This window comes from Hordeum vulgare, chromosome 3H, assembly GCF_904849725.1.
Source record: "Hordeum vulgare subsp. vulgare chromosome 3H, MorexV3_pseudomolecules_assembly, whole genome shotgun sequence".
Lineage (NCBI taxonomy): Eukaryota > Viridiplantae > Streptophyta > Magnoliopsida > Poales > Poaceae > Hordeum > Hordeum vulgare.
In genome coordinates this window covers 20,211,413-20,230,452 of record NC_058520.1, presented here as the reverse complement: position 1 = coordinate 20,230,452, position 19,040 = coordinate 20,211,413, and the positions used below count along the sequence as shown (strand labels likewise).

General features: G+C 42.0%; 1 protein-coding gene across 1 annotated transcript; it reads left to right on the top strand.

The window, feature by feature from the left end:
* Window positions 1–10,376: 10,376 nt before the first annotated feature.
* On the top strand, window positions 10,377–13,617 carry LOC123441391 (uncharacterized protein At2g39795, mitochondrial-like). The gene is made up of 3 exons (XM_045117850.1): window positions 10,377–10,670; window positions 12,681–13,066; window positions 13,166–13,617. The coding sequence occupies exons 1-3, from the start codon at window positions 10,377–10,379 to the stop codon at window positions 13,359–13,361; spliced, it is 876 nt and encodes a 291-aa protein (XP_044973785.1). The 3' UTR covers window positions 13,362–13,617.
* The last annotated feature ends 5,423 nt before the right edge of the window (window positions 13,618–19,040 follow it).

Sequence of the window (19,040 nt, the reverse complement as noted above, 5' to 3'; positions counted from 1 at the left end):
GGATTCGTTAGAAATATCCCTTTTTGATGAACTTGATGCTTGCTATGATTGTGGCCATGATGTGATACGTCTCCGTTGTATCTATAATTTTTGATTGTTTCATGCCAATATTCTACAACTTTCATATACTTTTGGCAACTTTTTATACTATTTTTGGGACTAACATATTGATCCAGTGCCTAGTGCCAGTTCCTGTTTGTTGCATGTTTTTTGTTTTGCAGATTATCCATACCAAATGAAGTCCAAACACAATAAAAAACCTACGGTTTTTTTTGGAACATTTAACGCGAAACGATGCCCGAGGAGGTCACAAGCCCAGGAGGCGCCCCCTAGGCCGTGGCTGGCAGGCTTGTGACCAATCCCTAAGGTGGTTGGGGCCCTTATTTCGCCGCAAGAAAGCTACTATCCGGAAGAAAATCGTGTTTAAATCTCAGCCCAATCGGAGTTACGGATCTCCGGGAATTTAAGAAACGGTGAAAGGCAGAATCTGGGAGCGCAGAAACAGAAGGATACAGAGAGAGAGATTCAATCTCGGAGGGGCTCTCTCCCCTCCGCCGCCATGGAGACCATGGACCAGAGGGGAAACCCTTCTCCCATCTAGGGAGGAGGTCAAGTAAGAAGAAGAAGAAGGGGGGCTCTCTCCCCCTCTCTCCCGGCGGTGCCGGAACGCCGCCCGGGACATTATCGTGTGACGGCGATCTACACCAACACCTCCGTCATCTTCACCAACACCTCCATCACCTTCCCCCATCTATATTCAGCGGTCCACTCTCCCGCAACCCGCTGTACCCTCTACTTGAACATGGTGCTTTATGCTTCATATTATTATCCAATGATGTTTTGCCATCCTATGATGTCTGAGTAGATTTTCGTTGTCCTGTCGGTGGTTGATGAATTGTTATGATTGGTTTAATTTGCTTGTGGTTATGTTGCTGTCCTTTGGTGCTCATCATATGAGCGCGCACGTGGATCACACCATAGGGTTAGTAGTATGTTAATAGGACTATGTATTGGAGGGCAAGGGTGACAAAAGCTTCAGCCTAGCATAGAAATTGATGCATACGGGATTGAAGGGGGACCAATATATCTTATTGCTATGGTTGGGTTTTACCTTAATAAACGTTAGTAGTTGCGGATGCTTGCTAATAGTTCGAATCATAAGTGCATTGAATTTCAAGTAAGGGATGACATGCTAGCAGCGGCCTCTCCCACATAAAACTTGCTATCGGTCTAGTAACGTAGTCAATTGCTTAGGGACAATTCCGCAACTCCTACCACCACTTTTCCACACTCGTTAAACTAACGTAATTGTTTCTTTATCTAACCAGCCCCTAGTTTTTATTTACGTGTTCTTTCTTTTCTTGCAAACCTTTCCTATCATGCCTACAAAGTACTTCTATTTTCATACTTGTTCTAGGTAAAGCGAACGTAAAGTGTGCGTAGAGTTGTATCGGTGGTCGATAGAACTTGAGGGAATATTTGTCCTACCTTTTGCTCTTTGTTGGGTTCGACACTCTTACTTATCGAGAAAGGCTACAATTGATCCCCTATACTTGTGGGTTATCATGATGCCAGTATGAATGATGATTATGGAGATGAACTTGCTATAGTTCCTTATGTTAAGAATGAAATCGTTGCTATTGCACCCACACATGATAGTCCTTTTATCTTTTTGAATTCTCCCAACTATACTATATTGGAGAAGTTTGCACTTATTAAGGATTATATAGATGGGTTGCCTTTTAATATTACACATGATGATTTTGATAGATATAATATGCATGTGCTTGCTGCTCCTACTTGCAATTATTATGAGAGAGGAACTACATTTCCGCCTCTCTATGTTTCCAATACGATAAAATTGCAAGAAATTGCTTATACTATGCATTGGCCTTTACTTTGTGTGCATGAATTGTTCTTTTATGACATGCCGATGCATAGGAAGAGAGTTAGACTTCGTTGTTGTTTGGTATGTGTTACTTTGTGCTCACTACTAAATTACAAATCATTGTTAATAAAAACTGGCTTTCATATACCTTGGGATCTGGGTGGATCAATTACTTAAGCACTTTATGCCTAGCTTAATGGCTTTGAAGAAAGCGCTGTCAGGGAGACAACCCGGAAGTTTTAGAGAGTCATTTTATTCTTTTGTGTGCTTTTATATAGTTAAAAAACAAAAAAATAAATAGGGGAACCTAAATTTTTTTCAAAAAGAAAAGTGAAAGTGAGATAGACGAGCATTGTTAAAATGGGAGCATGCCTTGAACTTTGTTCATGCCCATGGAGACCTTGTGAATCTTAATTACAGAAACTTTTCAAAAAAATAATTATCCCCTTGTATAAATAAATTGTATTATCTATACTTATACTAATTAGAGACTCCCATAAAATTGCCACGTTAATTAGATTTTTCCAGCCGTTCATCTGATGGGACCGAATTATTACGGTGGAGATCCTCGGCCAAAAAATACTCTTTTCTCAGTTGTAAAAAACAAACAATCGGTTAAGATCTAATACAACATCTAACCATCTCTCATACGATATACTAATTAGAGACTCCCATAAAATTGCCACGTTAATTAGATATTTCGAGCCGTTCATCTGATTGGACCGAATAATTACGGTGCAGATTCAATCATAAAGTCCTCAGCCAAAAAATACTCTTGTCTCGGTTGTAAAAAACAAACAATCGGTTAAGATCTAATACAACAGCTAACCATCTCTCATACGATATACTAATTAGAGACTCCCATAAAATTGCCACGTTAATTAGATTTTTTCAGCCGTTCATCTGATGGGACCAAATTATTACGGTGCAGATTCAATCATAAAGTCCTCAGCCAAAAAATACTCTTTTCTCGGTTGTAAAAAACAAACAATCGATTAAGATCTAATACAACAGCTAACCATCTCTCATACGATTCCTCTGTGTAAAAGATAGCCCACCATAGCCAGCACAAGTATTACCTGACCCATCCTTCCTATATATAATTAGAATACACAAGGCCATCGTTCGATTCCTCCCATTAACCCCGTATGTTTTCCTCCCCGTCTCCTCTCACGCTCGTCGACCTATTAAGATCCAACAACAAATCCAATTGCAACAGATCATGGGATCATAGCGATAGGGCTTGGCATGTTCCTGTCGGTGCCATCAGCTTCTCTCTCTCTCTCTCATCCTCGAGGATGCTACCAGCTGCTATATCACTTTCATCAGGCAATCTTCAGCAACCAAAAGATATCCTTGCCTCGGAGGTATTAGTCTGATTTGAACATAGTACTGTTTTTGCTACTTATGATTTCAAGTAACTGATTTCATCCAATATTCTGAATTCGACGTTGTGATACTGAACGAGTTGTGTCAAGCAGAATTGCAAACAATTTGTTCTCATGAGATGCAAACTTCAGAAATTTAGTGACAAAGTCAGGACGGTCATAGGGGTTCATCTCTATTAAAAAAGAGAGCATTGTACACTATTTAATACCAATGAATTATATGCTAACAGTAGGTGGTTCAATCTATTTTTTGAACAAATTTATCATGCAACAAAATCAGTTATATGTAGTTATATTTGCCGCAACAAAGAAGGTTAATCAGATCTGCTCATACGGTGGAATGGGGACACATAACTTCCTGCAGTCATCTACGAGGTAAACAGAAGATATAGTTAAATTTTTTAATGTGGCTCGGTTGGTTTATTAATTTTAATGCTGGTGCTCGGTTGATTTATGCTTTTGATTGGTATTTTGAGAAACAGATTGCTCTGCCAGATCTAGAATTAATCTGTTTACTCATAAGACTTTCGGGTTATTCATGTTGGATCTAAATTCTCCTTTATCTATGCATGGAGTGCGTTTTTAATTATGTACAAACCTGATATGCATATGATTTTTCCGGAGCTGTGAAGAATCCGAGCAAGCAAAGTTGATTAGTAACATGCCTAGAAACAAATGGAGGCCATGGATCAATCTGTAAATCTGGTAAGTGAATAATCTGTTGTTAGTTTTTTTTAGCGCAAAGATTTAAATACCCATGGGCGCACTTGTGATCTTACCCAAAAACTGAATTTCTAATATTCATATTTCCTATGGATGGCAAATAAATAAAGAAATTCCCAGTTTATGGATGTCAAAAATTACAATCAAAGAAACATTATATTGTAGCATGCATAGATTCCAAGATATATCAGGTCATAACACATATGGTATGCGTACAACATGTCAAAACACATGTACGTTCATATCTCCATTTTTTCTGTTCCTGCATATACTAATCTTTCTTTTCTATCCATTCATAATTCATATTCATACACGTATGAATCTTAGCATGTATAAGCAGTCAACTAAACATATTTCTGTTTATTTTCATGCACATACTCATCAGCATACAAGTACTGTCGTCTTTTGGTTATTGGTCTCTTACACATATTTCTTATTAAGAAAATGCAGCATGTTAGATCCAGCAGCAAATATGAGAAAAAGAGGTTTGCATGTAGGTGAAGAACATCATCAACTGATTATATAATTTGTTTCCGCCACACATTCAAATTTGGGCGACGAAGTGCAATGCAGGACCTTCCACTATGCAGTGAATAATCTTTTAAGCATCGCGCTGCCCAGCTATTTGATTACGTAAATGCAATGCGTTGTCACTCCGTATAGTGTGTCAATGGTAGCATTGTATAGCCTATCCACCTAGGGGCATATGGGAATCTCTTCTTGGTCGTGGCACTGTCACGGCCGAGATGACGAGGTTATAAGGTCACCATTAAGGAACTGGTATGGTTATGGATTAAGGGTGTGAAGGAAGTATGATATTTGTCTTATTTAATTTCAATGCCTCTTTAGCATGCACTTTAATTTCTATGTCTTGTGGTCTTTAATTTGATGTTCTATCCTATATGTGCATTTTGTCTCACGTTTTTTTTAGAAAAGGAGTGTTACCTCCTGCCTCTGCATCAATACGATGCATACGGCCCCTTTATTAAAATAAGCAAATGGATCTCAGTTCAACATAGTCTCCGACATAGCAATATAGAGTAAAAGTAAATTAAAAAGTGCCACAACCGGCAAAATAGGCCTAGATGCCTAGCCATCTATCCTATTACTGGACCGACGTCCAAACCTGTTGAAGATATCCCGCGCTACCATCTACCAGCATTTTTATCTCACGTGTTCTATGTTGGGCCTGATTTGGTGGGTTTTATAAGAACTCCAATTGATTCGTCTTCTTTTTCTGTTCCAAGCATAATATGCAATTGATTTTAATTTCTCAAGGGCTTTTTAAGGTATGTTCTCTATGTTTCCATTAATTTCTGTGAAGGGCTACCAGTCAATTATTTCTCGAGGTAGCATCATAGTTGGGCAAAGGTTATAATCTACAAGATCGAAAGAATCATGTTTCATTAATGGACTTTGCATATATGCAAAAATTTGTGAACTTATTATCCATAAAAAAGCCATAAGATCGGTAAATTGGAGGGACTCTAATTAAATTTTTCTGAATATCCGAGACTGTATTAGAACACAACTACAGTTGTGTATTTTCTCTCGAATTGTTTCTAATTTTCACGGTACTGACTTTTGCATTGGTAATAAGGAACAATTGGATGTGACATCAGTCCATGCACTATTACTTCTGTAAGTTTATCTAGGTTAAAAATATGATGAATCTATGCTTGGTTTAGACAGTAGATGGATACGTTAAACATGCTCTGTTCGAGATTTTGTAGCATATTCAGATTATTTGCGCAGCAACCCACACCTATCTAAACGAATATTAATGAAAGAACTACATGTCAGTCAAACCCAATACACCTCGGGTACCCCAACTGGATGCAACCAAATTCTAGGGTGCCAAGTGATAAATGTTAGTCTTACATACAAGCAACAAAATTAAATATGTACTTCCTCAGTCCCAAAATAAATGATGCAAATTTAGTACTAAAGCATGACACTAATTTTGAGACCAAGGGAGTACATAAGAATAATCTACATTCAAGCAAGATATTTACTTATTTTTATTCTCTTCATTTGTTTGGACGTGAACGTGATGAAACTTTTTGTTAGTCACATCACTAATTGAATCGCCGAATTCGCCGAGTTTCCAACGTACTCGGCAAAGCCTAGAAACAGCTTGGCATTGTGTTAGCGAGTTCCGTTCTCGGCAAACAACACTCGGCTAGATGGACGTGAATAATAATTAACTTGTCCCGGTTCTAATTATCAGGCACGCGATAAGCGTTTAAATAGCCATTGCCAAGTTTTCAAAAATGAGGACTCGGCAAACTACCACGTTTAGGAATACTATTCATGTTCATTTGTAGTAATCATATATATTGGGTGGTAGATACCGGATAAGAGACATGGGTCGGTTTGTTTTGTTTGATAATTTCAATTTTCCGTAAATACAATATGGATTCATAATTTTTTGTGTTTTATTATATTCCAGTAGGGTTTTTTATATACCAGGTTAGCCAAAGTTCATGTGAACTCAGACAGAGACCAAGATAGTTTACCTTTGTCTATATCTTAATATAGTAGTATTTTACTTATAGGAAACTACTAACACAATGAAAGTGAACATGTTTAGATAAATACATTATGATATGATGCAAGAAAATGAGATGCAGAAAAGTGCAACCGCGGAAACAAGTACAGAAAGTCAACCACATGACTATTTCCATTATGCAGGTTCCTATTATATCAGTTGGAGACTAGGCTTTTGTTTTTTCATCCGAAAATGTTGGAACGAGAAAAAAAGTAGTAAAAATTGTCTCTTGTGTGAGCATCCATTCCTTCTCTTTAAAAAGGTATAATTTCAAGGCATTATATACCAAGATTATAGGTGATTAAATTATTTGTTTATTATCCTGATTAGAGGGAACATTTGATTATATGAAGCATTTCAAATTCTGTTATTTTAAGTAAAAAAATTAACTATGGTACTATTAAACATATATGGTCATATGACAAGATGGAACTTTCAAATAGTTTTGGGAATTTTCGATTTCATTACTAGGAGTAAATGAAATGGAGTCCCAAAACCTGATTCCATTGTAGGTTACTAAACAAGCCCGTGCGAATGCATGGGTTGTCAACTAGTAAAAATAATGTGCCAAGATTTGCCTTTAGGATGATTAGATTGCTTGTTTGGTGTGTGCAGTGTAAAAACAGAAACTTTGGCTGTAGTGTACACTTTTTACTGGAATGTCAAAAGTTTCTGAAATTTTTACACAATACTTATTTGCAAATTGTTTGTTTCGTCCTAATTTTACAGAAACTTTAGAGTTACAGAATTATGGTGAATGTACAGATTACTACAGACTGCCCTGTTTTTAACAGATTCTGTTTTTGATGCATTGTTTTGCTCATTTTGATGAAACTATCGATTGTATCAGTGGTATAAGCCATGGAAAAATTATATTGAAGTAGATAAAATGCAAAAACAAAATATGAATTGGTTGGCAACAATACTTAAAGTTGTAATTTGCTTTATTATTACTAACGGATCTCACGAGGGTTTTGTTAAGTTTTGTGTGATAGAAGTTTTCAAGTTTTGGGCGAGATCACGATTAATGAAGGAATAAGGAGTGGAAAGAGACTAAGCTTGGGGATTCCCGAGGCATCCCAAGGTAATATTCAAGGACTCCCAAGCAACTAAGCTTGGGGATGCCCCGGAAGGCATCCCCTCTTTCTTCTAACAACCATCGGTAATTTTACTTGGAGCTATATTTTTATTCGTCACATGGTATGCGTAAATCTTGGAGAGTTGTGTGCGTTTTATTTTTATTTTAATAATGCATCATGCTGGTATGAGAAAGTTCTTGGTTGATTTATAGAAGGCTCTTTGCACCTCACTTATATCTTTTTAGTATGGTTTTATAGAATGCTTCATGTGCTTCACTTATATCATTTGAAGTTTGGATTGCCTGTTTCTCTACACATAGAAAACCACCATTTGTAGAATGCTCTTTTGATTAACTTATATTTTTTAGAGCTTGGGCATATCTTTTGTAGAAAGAGTTAAACTCTCATGCTTCACTTATATCTATTTAGAGAGTTAATCGGAGTTGGTCATTCACGTGGTTAGTCATAAAATCCTACATAAAACGTGTAGATAACTGAATATGATATGTTTGATTCCTTGCAATAGTTTTGCGATATAAATATGGCGATATTAGAGTCATGTTAGTGAGTAATTGTGGATTGGTAAAAAAATTTGTGTTAAAGTTTGTGATTCCCGTAGCATGCACGTATGGTGAACCGTTATGTGAATAAGTTGGAGCATGGTTTATTTATTGATTGTCATCCCTTGTGTGGAGGTTGGGATCACGCGATGGTTAAGTCCTACCAACCCCTCCCCTAGGAGCATGCCTGTAGTACCTTGTTTTGATGACTAATCATTTTTTGCAATAAGTATGTGAGTTCTTTATGACTAATGTTCATTCCATCGATTATATGCACTCTCACCCTTCCACATTTGCTAGCCTCTCTAGTACCGCGCAAATCTCGTTCATGCATTAAACCCACCTTCCTCAAAACATCCACCATACCTACCTATTATGGCATTTCCATAGCCATTCCGAGATATATTGTCATGCAACTTCCACCGTTCTGTTTATTATGACACGCACCATTATTGTCATATTGCTTTGCATGATCGTAAGATAGCTAGCATGATGTTATCATGGTTTGTCCGTTTTTTGATATCATTGCTACACTAGATCATTGCACATCCCGGTACACTGTCGGAGGCATTCATATAGTCATATTTTGTTCTAGTATCGAGTTGTAATTCTTGAATTGTAAGTAAATAAAAGTGTGATGATCATCATTATTAGAGCATTGTCCCATGTGAGGAAAGGATGATGGAAGCTATGATTCCCTCAGAAGTTGGATGAGTCTCCGGACTTTATGAAAAATAAAAGAGGCCAAAGAAGCCCAAATAAAAAAAGAGGTCAAAGAAGCCCACCAAAAAAATGAGGAAATGAAAAAAATTAGAGAAAAGAGAGAAGGGGCAATGCTACTATTCCTTTTTCCACACTTGTGCTTCAAAGTAGCACCATGATCTTCATGATAGAGAGTCTCTATATTGTGCATACTATTCTGCTATCCATTTAGCTTGACAGGGCATTAGTAACTGTCTTAGAATCGAGACGTAAAGATCCTGAGGGTTATGCGGACATGATTGCAATGCTCAAGAAGTAAGTTCAGTCAATACCGGGACCATATCGGCATGCAACTTTCGTTAATTTTCTGATATCAAGTAATCATTTTCTTTATGTGGCAGAGTTTGGAAGAAGTTCACCAAAAAGGTTCCCGGTCTAAACAAAGAGTTGTGACATACGCACCCCAAAGTAAGTAGTACTAGCTAGTTCCGCTTTTCATCAATATATCATTACGATGCTTGCTTATCAATTTGATTGAACTCTATTCTCGTAAAGTGCTTGTACCAGAAAAAAAAGGACTGTTTTATGTGCATACTACATATGCGAGTTCATTCGCCACTGGACCTGTGAGCGGGGCTTCTCTGACAAACAATTTCAAGTACGTAAATAATATTCACAATTTTATTTCATATATTACCGTCAATTGTATTGAGTTTTATTCATATATATATATATATGCATGTGTTGACCCCCTTCTTTAAATTAGATATGGCAGATGCGGGATGAACTCCTACCATATGATCGCACACGAGCAATTTAAGAGGAATTGACAGAATTCTTTCTTGACCATGTCATACCTAAAGACGAAGAATACCATGTGGATTTATGATTGGATATTAGGTAGATGATGTTAGGGATTGTAAAAGATGTTATATTGTATATATGTAGTAGCGTCGGATAGATATACGAAAACTTGTTGTTCGACCAAGCACGGAGAAAGAGATGCCACTTCTTTCTATATACATTCAGCATGACGATCTTGTGTAATTAATGGTTTCCTTCATTTTCTTATTAGCTAACGTGGAGTTATCTTTATAAGTATATGAGCTTAGGCGACGTGTTGTTTTTCAAAAACGCGAGTTTTTTTTTCCGCAAAAGCATGGCGTACGTCACGCGGTGGCACAAGGGCGCTCTAGAGTCACCTGCAAAAAGAAAAAGAAAAAAGGGCGCTCTAGAGTCAAAGGGGGCGTAGGAGTTCTGTACTATGTAATGTATTCATATATTTTCCTCCGTTCTAAAATAAATATCGTAACTTTATACTAGCTCTAAAATAAAGTTGTACTAAATTTAAGACACTTCATTTTAAGACGAGGGAGTAACGGGATCAAATCATTATGCGCCAGCAGAGACTTAAGAGCACCAAACGGGTAATTTTCTCAAACAAAACCCACCTGAAAGAACTCTTTCCTGCTGCCGCTTCGCGTCATGGCCCTCCTCGCCGCCCGCCGCGCCGCCGCGGCACTTGTCCGCCCCAGCGCCGCCGCGGCAATTCTCCGCCACACACCCGCCGGGGCGCGGTTCTCGTCGGCGCCGGATTACAGACCCTTCGTTCGAGGCCTCCGCGAAGGCTCCGAGTTCCTCCGCGCCGAGAAGGAGCAATCCTCCCGCCCCTCCGCCGCCGAGCTCCGCGCCAAGGCCGACTCCCTCCGCGCCGCCACGCACGACGGCGAGATCGTCGGCGTCCTCAACTCCGTGATCCAGTCCCACCGCCGCGACCTGGTACGTCCGTCCGCCGCCCGTCGAGTTCCCCAATCCGCTAGTAGGTATATACTCCAGGGGGGGGCAGTTTGTAGGCGATTCTGGTATCGGATTCGCCTCTTCTTCTGGGTATTATGGATTTCGGTGCCGTTGCATCTGCGCTTGTGACACAATTATGGTGTAGAGAACCAGAGATTCATCTCCTTAGTTTAGTGGATGTGTCTAATTATTGCTTAATTTATTGGGAGGGAAATCTGCACATTTTTTGGTCTATCGCCTTCTGCTCTTACTCTAACTAGGTAGCCTGGCACTAGCAGTGTTAGTCATGATATTGATATTTACTACTCCCTCCGTCCCAAAATTCTTGTCTTAGATTTGTTTAGGTACGAATGTATCTAGTCAAGTTTTAGTATTTAGATACATTCATTTGTAGACAAAGCTAAGACAAGAATTTTAGGACGGAGGAAGTATTCAGCAAGTAAGGCAGGTGGATGATCAGAAATTTTGCAACTTGGGGTAGGAGTCGCGTGGCCGGGAGCCTCCCGAGCGGCGATTGCGCGGCGATAGCGGCACTTTCGCCCGCGATTTTATTCTTTGGGTACGATACGTTCCTTGGCATTGATAGGTAGATATAATCTCAACCACTTAGATTGTGGGTAGATTTAATTAAATCTCATTCTAAGTGCATTGAACAGGTCAGCAATTGGGCCTTTTACATTGAGCAAACTATTTAAAGACGATGCAACCGTCTAGACCATGTTAATGTAGTATGTTCATGCATCAGTTTGTATGTGCTGGAGCATATCAGCAAGATCAATCTAAAATCTACTCACTCTGTCCCTAAATAGATAGCGTATACACTCAATTAAAAGGTGAACTATTTCTAAGTTTGACCAGATATATGTAGGGCTTGAGAAACCACTCCGATAATTAAATAGAACTCGTGGGACATTCGATCAAGCAGAGATTTAAATTTTCTTCTAATGTGTAGTGTTTTAGCATTTGATCTCTATGAAACTTCTTAAGGACCCTTGATTAAAAAGGAAATATTACCATCATTGCATTATGTAGTTTGATATCCGGAGTTTCTTTTAAGCTAATACTGCCGAACGACATTTAACGAAACTGTAAAAGTAGCATAAATCATATTTAAGTGAAATCCGGTCTCCTGACAGAAATCTTTCCGCACATCTGTTTTTGGAAAACATCCAAGGAAACAGAGCCGATGAAGCTAACAGTCAATGAGGAGTTTAACAGATAGAAATTATTCAGATAGCAAACTGATTAGTTTCACTGGGTATTCTTTACCAACGAACAGCTCCAGGATCAATTGAGATTCATGTAGGTTTGAAGAAAGCAACACCGGGATACTAGAATGCACATGATGGGAATAATTATTAGTATGAATACCTTCTCTGTGCACATAGAACAGGGGAGCAAACAAGTCTGGTAATTGTAGCCTGCACTTGATAAGAAAAGGAAAACTTCTGTGTCAACATATCTCTCCAGTTTATGTGCCTGTAAAAAGCATGGCAAAGGGGGGGGGGGGGTACACATGAGAAGCGTCAAAAGAAAAAACAGCTAGAAAGCTCATTTGCATGCTTCACAATACATCTTGCCGCGTGGAGGCTCTCATGTGGCAACTCTTCCCTTTGCCCGTGAAGTGCCGGTGCTGTGGGACGTGAGGCATCAGAAGTGTTGTGGATGCGGATAAAGGATGATGGATGTGGTGGCTTTAGGGTAGGCGAGAGTAGGAGAGGGAGGAAGGGACGGGGGGAGAAGAGTGACGGTGGTAGGAGGGGGGAGAGGATGGCACGATGTTAGGGTTTTGCAAGTTTTGGCCTTTGTTTTTAACCCTCTTCTGCACACATCTACATCGTACATTTTTTTTTTCCACCAAATTGATGCAAAGGTGTATGTGAGCCCATCGATGTAGCACCTCTGACTGGAGAGTTCCCACCACGGCTCTGACCTCTTTGTAATTTTGCTGCCACAACTCCGCGTCTCATACTTCTGTTCATCTTGAAACAGGTTAAGGGGATTCCGAAGGACTTCCCTTTCGAAATGAGCAGAACGGATGGGATTCCCAACATTACTCTTACAAGAAGTCTAAACGGCGAGCAGATTGAGGTCTTGGTTTCCATGCCCAAACTCGACCAGGACGAGGATTGCGACGTTGGTCTGCAGGAAGACGAAGCCGAGATCTCCCCAGAAGAATACAGCATTCCTGTCAGGGTCACTGTATCCAAGGCTGACGGCTCAAGCCTAGAATTCACCTGCACTGCTAATCCTGATAATATTGTCATCGAGACCTTGTTCATGAGGCGGAACAAGTCATCAGGGGCAGAGGATGCGGTTGCGTCGGAGGGCAAGGAACATGATCTGGGTTTATTAGATGACGAGGGTCCTCATTTCCAGTAAGTAGATCGATTAAACTGCCTACCTTGGACACCATAATAGCTGAATTCCTGGATTAACCGCTTGCTGATTTCTCTCTGTTGATCTGGTGCGTGCAGTGAGCTGGATAAGAATCTGCAGGAGGCATTCCATCAGTATCTGGAGGTTCGTGGGATCACACCCATGACGGCGAAGTTGTTGCGCGAGCACATGATGAGCGAGGACAGCCACCTTTCGCCGAAAGAGAAGAGCGATCACAGGCGCAGGCATCTCCTCTGGCTGATGAAGCTGTGGGATTTCGTCAAGAAAGATTAACACTATGTGCGTCATGATCCATCCTGTGCATTGGATTGGACGCATCGTTTTCTTCGCTCGTTCTTTTTTGTCAGATCTCTGACACTCATCCTCTAGACTAGACTAGACTAGCCAGGGCCCTTTTTGTTAACTTTATAAGGAGATTTTTTTGCCTTATTTTGTAGAGTAAAACTTGTCGCGGAAGTTCAGCTTCATGCATCGACTTTGTAACGATATACTATATTAATTGTTCAAGTGAGCGTTAAGTAGCATAAAATGGTCTGATTCTGTTTCGGCAGGATTTTGTATCACATTGCAAGTTTGCAGGTTTTTTTCCTGATAACTTTGCAAGTATGCAGTTTAATCCTTGCTAGACTGAACTTCTCGCCAACATGTAAAATGGAGTACTGCAGTCCTTACACGCGAGGACTCATTCTGAGCTGTGTGTGAGTCCACAGTGATACGATATCCAAGGACGTCTCTCATGAAACAGTCCAATTCTTCAAAAGAAAAGCCATACCTTGCGAACAGAAGAAGAGCAAAGTAGATGAAACTGGAGATTAGAGCATCTACGGCAGGACTGGGCAAATCCCTCTATATGCCCGCGGACGCATTCGGACAGTCCCTCATATTTCGCTCCGTGCATCCATATACCTCATATCCGGACTCTCAAATCCATACAAAGCCATGCATGTTGATCTGATAGTAAACATCGCAAGTAAAACAAATGTTGGTACCGAACATAAAAACTGTTTGCATCAATTTTATTTGAAGTGTACAATCAGTCATCTGCTCTTTGATTTCCATTATGGGTCCACATATGGTCCACCAGACCATTGAGTAGTTGCGTGTGCACGTAATAATTTCGGAGATTCTTATGCATCTACAGAAAATTTATAAGCTGCAGTGCATCTTGATCTACAGGAATTTTAACTTGTTCTCCAGGTGCTTTAAAATCATTGGTTTGGACTACACTATCACCCTCATCCTCGACGATCATATTATACAAAATAACACAACATGTCATGAACTGCCATAAAGTTTCTTGTTCCCACATTATTGCAGCCTCACGAAAAATTTGCACTCCAGAAGCCCTCTCCACATCCTTCCTAGCTGCTTCATGTATTGTTGCGAAGTGTTTTTGTTTTCTGCCATGAGGTTCAGATATGGTCTTCACAAAGGCAGCCCACTGAGGGTATATGCTATCGGCAAGATAGTCTCCAATTTTGTAGTCTCGGTCGTTGACGGTGTAGTTGCACGGAGGTGATTCTCCGTTGCAAAGCCTCTTGAACACCGGAGATCGTTGAAGCACATTGATGTCGTTGTGAAAACCTGGCATTCCAAAGAAAGCATGCCAAATCCATAAGTCATATGATGCCACCGCTTTTAGTGTCCTGTACATTTGGCTCTCTCAGATACTCTGCTCCAAACACCTCCACCACAACACAGGCAAACTTGACAGTAGTCTTCAGGCATGTGCTCTCCCCCATCCTGAGCATCTCACCATCGGCATCTGCCACAGTACCAAGTGCAATCATCCTTACAGCAGCTGTGCACTTCTGCTTGGCAGAGAAAGAGAGTTGACTGCAACAATCCCTTGTGATCTTGAATGTAACGACCAAGATGCGGTCCTTTCCGATCTAGGGGTCGAGGCCCCGAATAGGAAAGAAGCGCATCTAAGCGTTTCGCAAGCAAGTAACATAGCACAAATAATCAGTTCCCTGCCTTTTCCCCGGGGGCCGAAAAATAATCAGTTCCCTGCCTTCTCCTTCTTCCTTTTTTTAAGTTCTTTTTTTCAAGCTATTCTCCCTCACTAGTGGGGACAGGGCCTATAGCCCCGGCCCGTAAGGGGCTTTAGTCCCGGTTCACCAACAGGGACTAAAGGGGCGGGACTAAAGGCCTAACCTTTTCGTCCCGGCCCTCTTACACGCCGGGACTAAAGGTGCTCCACGTGGGCGCCTCGTAGCGCCCCAGGGGCAGGCCCTTTAGTCCCGGTTCGTTACACGGTCCGGGACTAAAGATTTTCATATTTTGCTGGCTTTTGGGTTTTTTTTGAATGAAATTATTTTTGGGTTTTAGAATTTTATGGTTAGGTGTTCAGGAGATTAACGTGATGCCTCGTTTTGTGTTCGGGAATTAGTTTTTATATAATTTAAAATAGAAATAATTATGCATATATATATATATAAGATTAACTTATCTTACAAGCGATCATATATATATAATTATATGGAGATCTGAATTATCGGGACTAGAGCCCGTCTATTCGATTACATGGACGAACATCACTAATGGCCCTTAGCTACACTAAATCGTCCTTTGTCTTCTATAGTTTCCGTCCTCAGAAATCCCGCAAGCTCCTCTGCAACAGCAATCGCGCGTTGCTCTGGTAGGACCTTCGTCCTTATGGTCGTGTGCTATATAAGAAGAGGAGATGAATATGAATATCAATCATGATAACAAAGAATGACGGGTAAAAATAGAGGTGTGAATGTTCATTGCTTACGTCGAATTTGTGCTCCTTGAACTCACAGGTAAACGTGCGAATGGTCTCGCAAACATAGTATCCGCATAGATGCGTTCCCCGTGGCTGCTGGTCGCACTTTACGAGAATGGAATATATATAATCAAAATAATAATCTAGCATCATAAATGCATTGAAAATTAATAGAAGTATATCATACTACTACTTACCTGAGCCGCTCTAAAGGTCAGCTTCTCAGAAAAGTTACCGGGAGTCACGCACTTGAACCGATTCCAAACCCTGCCCGACAAGGATAATGATTTGCTAAGTTTTTCATTAATTGATATATCAGAAAATCATCGAAAGAGACCGATAGAGCGCAAGAATGATTAAAATTACCCTTGGAGCATGTCCTGCAGGCTTTGGAACTGTTCCAAGGGTCTCGATAATGGGTCGAAGGCATCAACTATTCCCTTATCAATTTGAATGTCCAACAGAATCCAATGGAAGCTGCACATGTATATATATATATATATAGATATGTGTGTGAGTAACTTATCAATTACACTTATAAGTGAATGGACACAACAGAGTAAAGACCCTCACCTGAAGTTGTATGGAAACAATATGTGGTCACAGAAATTTTGATCTCTTAGAAACCTTAGAAGGTTTTCCTCCGTCTCCTTGGGATAATTAGTTAGCGGCGCTATATGTATTTTATCTGGATCAATAAACCCAATATTTAGGATGCTCTTACTTTTACACTCCAGAATCTTCATTCTGCATAATAGAGTACAAGTTATATATAGACAATGAATTGAAATAACTAAACAAGTTATATGTAGACAACGAATTGAAAAACTTACAGACAATAGCAACTCATAAGCGATTTGTCGAGGGCGTCGCCATTGTACATCTGGAAGAGTTCATCAAAGTCGATATGGATTTCTTTGGAGCGGCCGTAGTACTCCTGTGGGACACTCAGCACGATCATCGTTCTCCCATTCTTTGATTCACTTAAGTACCATTTATGCAAGTAACGCATATTTGTTGGGAGATCATCTTTGCTGACCAAAGGCTCTCCCATGACAAACTGTGGCTTAGGGGCTACCACAGCCTTGGGTATCCTGTCGTCTTGGGAAGCCAGCAAATTTTCAACCGAGATACCACATTCATCCGCCAACTCCTTTGTGTTTTCAAAAGCTTGCCCCTGCACCGGAGGGGGAACATTCTCGGTTAACACCTTAAGGGGTGGGATCGACTGTTTGGCCTGTTGTCCAAGCTGAGGAACGTCTGATTTTTTTCTTGCTTGTAGTTGAACTTGATTTGCTCCCACTTGCACTTGCATGTGACCTGCTCTTTTTCACTTCCTTCTGCAATGTGCATGTATAGTCATCAGGCTTATAGTGTAAGTCATACTGTGATGGAGTGGTTATGAAGTCTTTTGCCCATGCTATGTTCTTCTCGGTGTATTTCGGGCGGGGCTCGGATTCCTTCCTTTTCATCTGCGCCTCATGTTGTTCCTTTGCTATCCTGGCGTTTTTCTCGGGGGTACGATCATAAGGTCTGATAGGAAGAAGCATGAGGTACCTTTGGGAGGGGCGACAGTTTGCGCTTTGGGGAGCTCCATCCCTTAGAAATCATCGACGAAGCGTTCTTGCTGGCACGCTTCCGCTTAGTATCATGTGCGGGCGGCGGCGGAGACGGACGACCCAAGTCTGGCGACGGTGATCGAGATGGACTCGTGTTGTGCTGGCCGACGTCATGTGGAGGGCTTGGAGGTAATGGAGGTGTAGGTGACCTGCGACAACTCGGAGGCGGTGTTGTCCTTGGGGCCGAGTCTGGAAGCTTGATGTAGTTCTTGTCCCATAGGATGACTCCACCCAGTACTTCTCCGAGTGTCCTCTCATCTTCGGGTCCAGCTATGTCGAGCTCCATATCATTAAACCCCGTCATGATTTCATCCATCCCGACTTTAGCAAAGCCAGCTGGAATCTCACGGTCATGCCAGCGTGCATGAGGGCCAGAAGGTAAAGCTTGTCCGACGGCCACCTTCATGGATATGTTCTTTAATTTCTGATGGAGTTCACATGATGTTGACTCCTTGATTCCATCCACGGGGTAGCCGGGTGTGACAGCCCGATGCCGACGCCCCAGAAGGTTCCCGTGTTATTTCCGTTTTCGTCGTGTGGTTCGTTTGTCTGTCGCATTCATCATCGCATCATGCCCATCATCAGCATTGCATCGGCATCTCCGTTGCTGCCAGTTTTCAAAACTTGCATCCCTTGTTAGTTGCCGGTTCGCGTCATTGTTCGTTCCGAGCCTGACTGCACTCGCACGCGCCCGCGGCACCGTCGAAACCCTGTTTTTAAAGTGCGTTTAAAACTTTCTCTGATCGAGGTGAAACTTGGCACGCGGTCGCGATTAGATATAGCTAGGCCGCCTGTCGAATTTCGTCGCGATCGGAGACCGTCTGGTACCCGAACGGTCGACCCTAGCGGCACCGTATTCGGGCTACCGTCGGACATCTGTCGGTGTTTTAAAATTCGTGCCGCGTCGCCCGTTCTCCCTCTCGTCTCCGGATATCCCCTCTACACGGCCACGTACCCGTTCCCGCATTCGGAATCGTCCGAATCCGACCCCGCGGTTGGATCCGGAGCGCGATTCCGGTTAACCGAGCCCCCCCCCCCCGTTTGTCTATATATAGCCCCATGCCATTAATTAGAGAGCCACTCCTCTCTCCTCCTCGAAATCCGCACCACCTAACCCTAATTCCCCACACTCTCTCTCTCCCCCACCAGCCCCAGCCGTCATGGGCCCGCCAGGCCCATCTGGGGCCCGCCCGGCCCGGATCGCGCCGCCGCTCCTCTCGAGCTCGCCCGGAGGCAGCCGACCGCTGCAGATTCCGCGGCCTCGCCTCCGCCCCTTGCCGGCCGGATCCCACCGGAGGAACACGCCGGATCGAGCGGCCCCTCGCCAGCGTCCCTGTTCCCCTCTCAGCTGCGAATCCCGTGGGGCCTCTCCGCCTGCAGCCGCCGGTTCCTGTCAGATCCGGACGGCCCGGCCGTTCCTCGGGTTCCCTGCGCCCCGCGCCGGCCACCGGAGCTGCCGGTCTGAAGCTCCGCCTCGCCATCGCGCAAGGTGCGCCGCCGCCCAGATCCGCCGCTCGCGGCCCTCGTCGCCTCTGCCTCGACTGCCTCCATGCTCGCCGCCGCCCTCGCTGCTTGCGCCGGCGC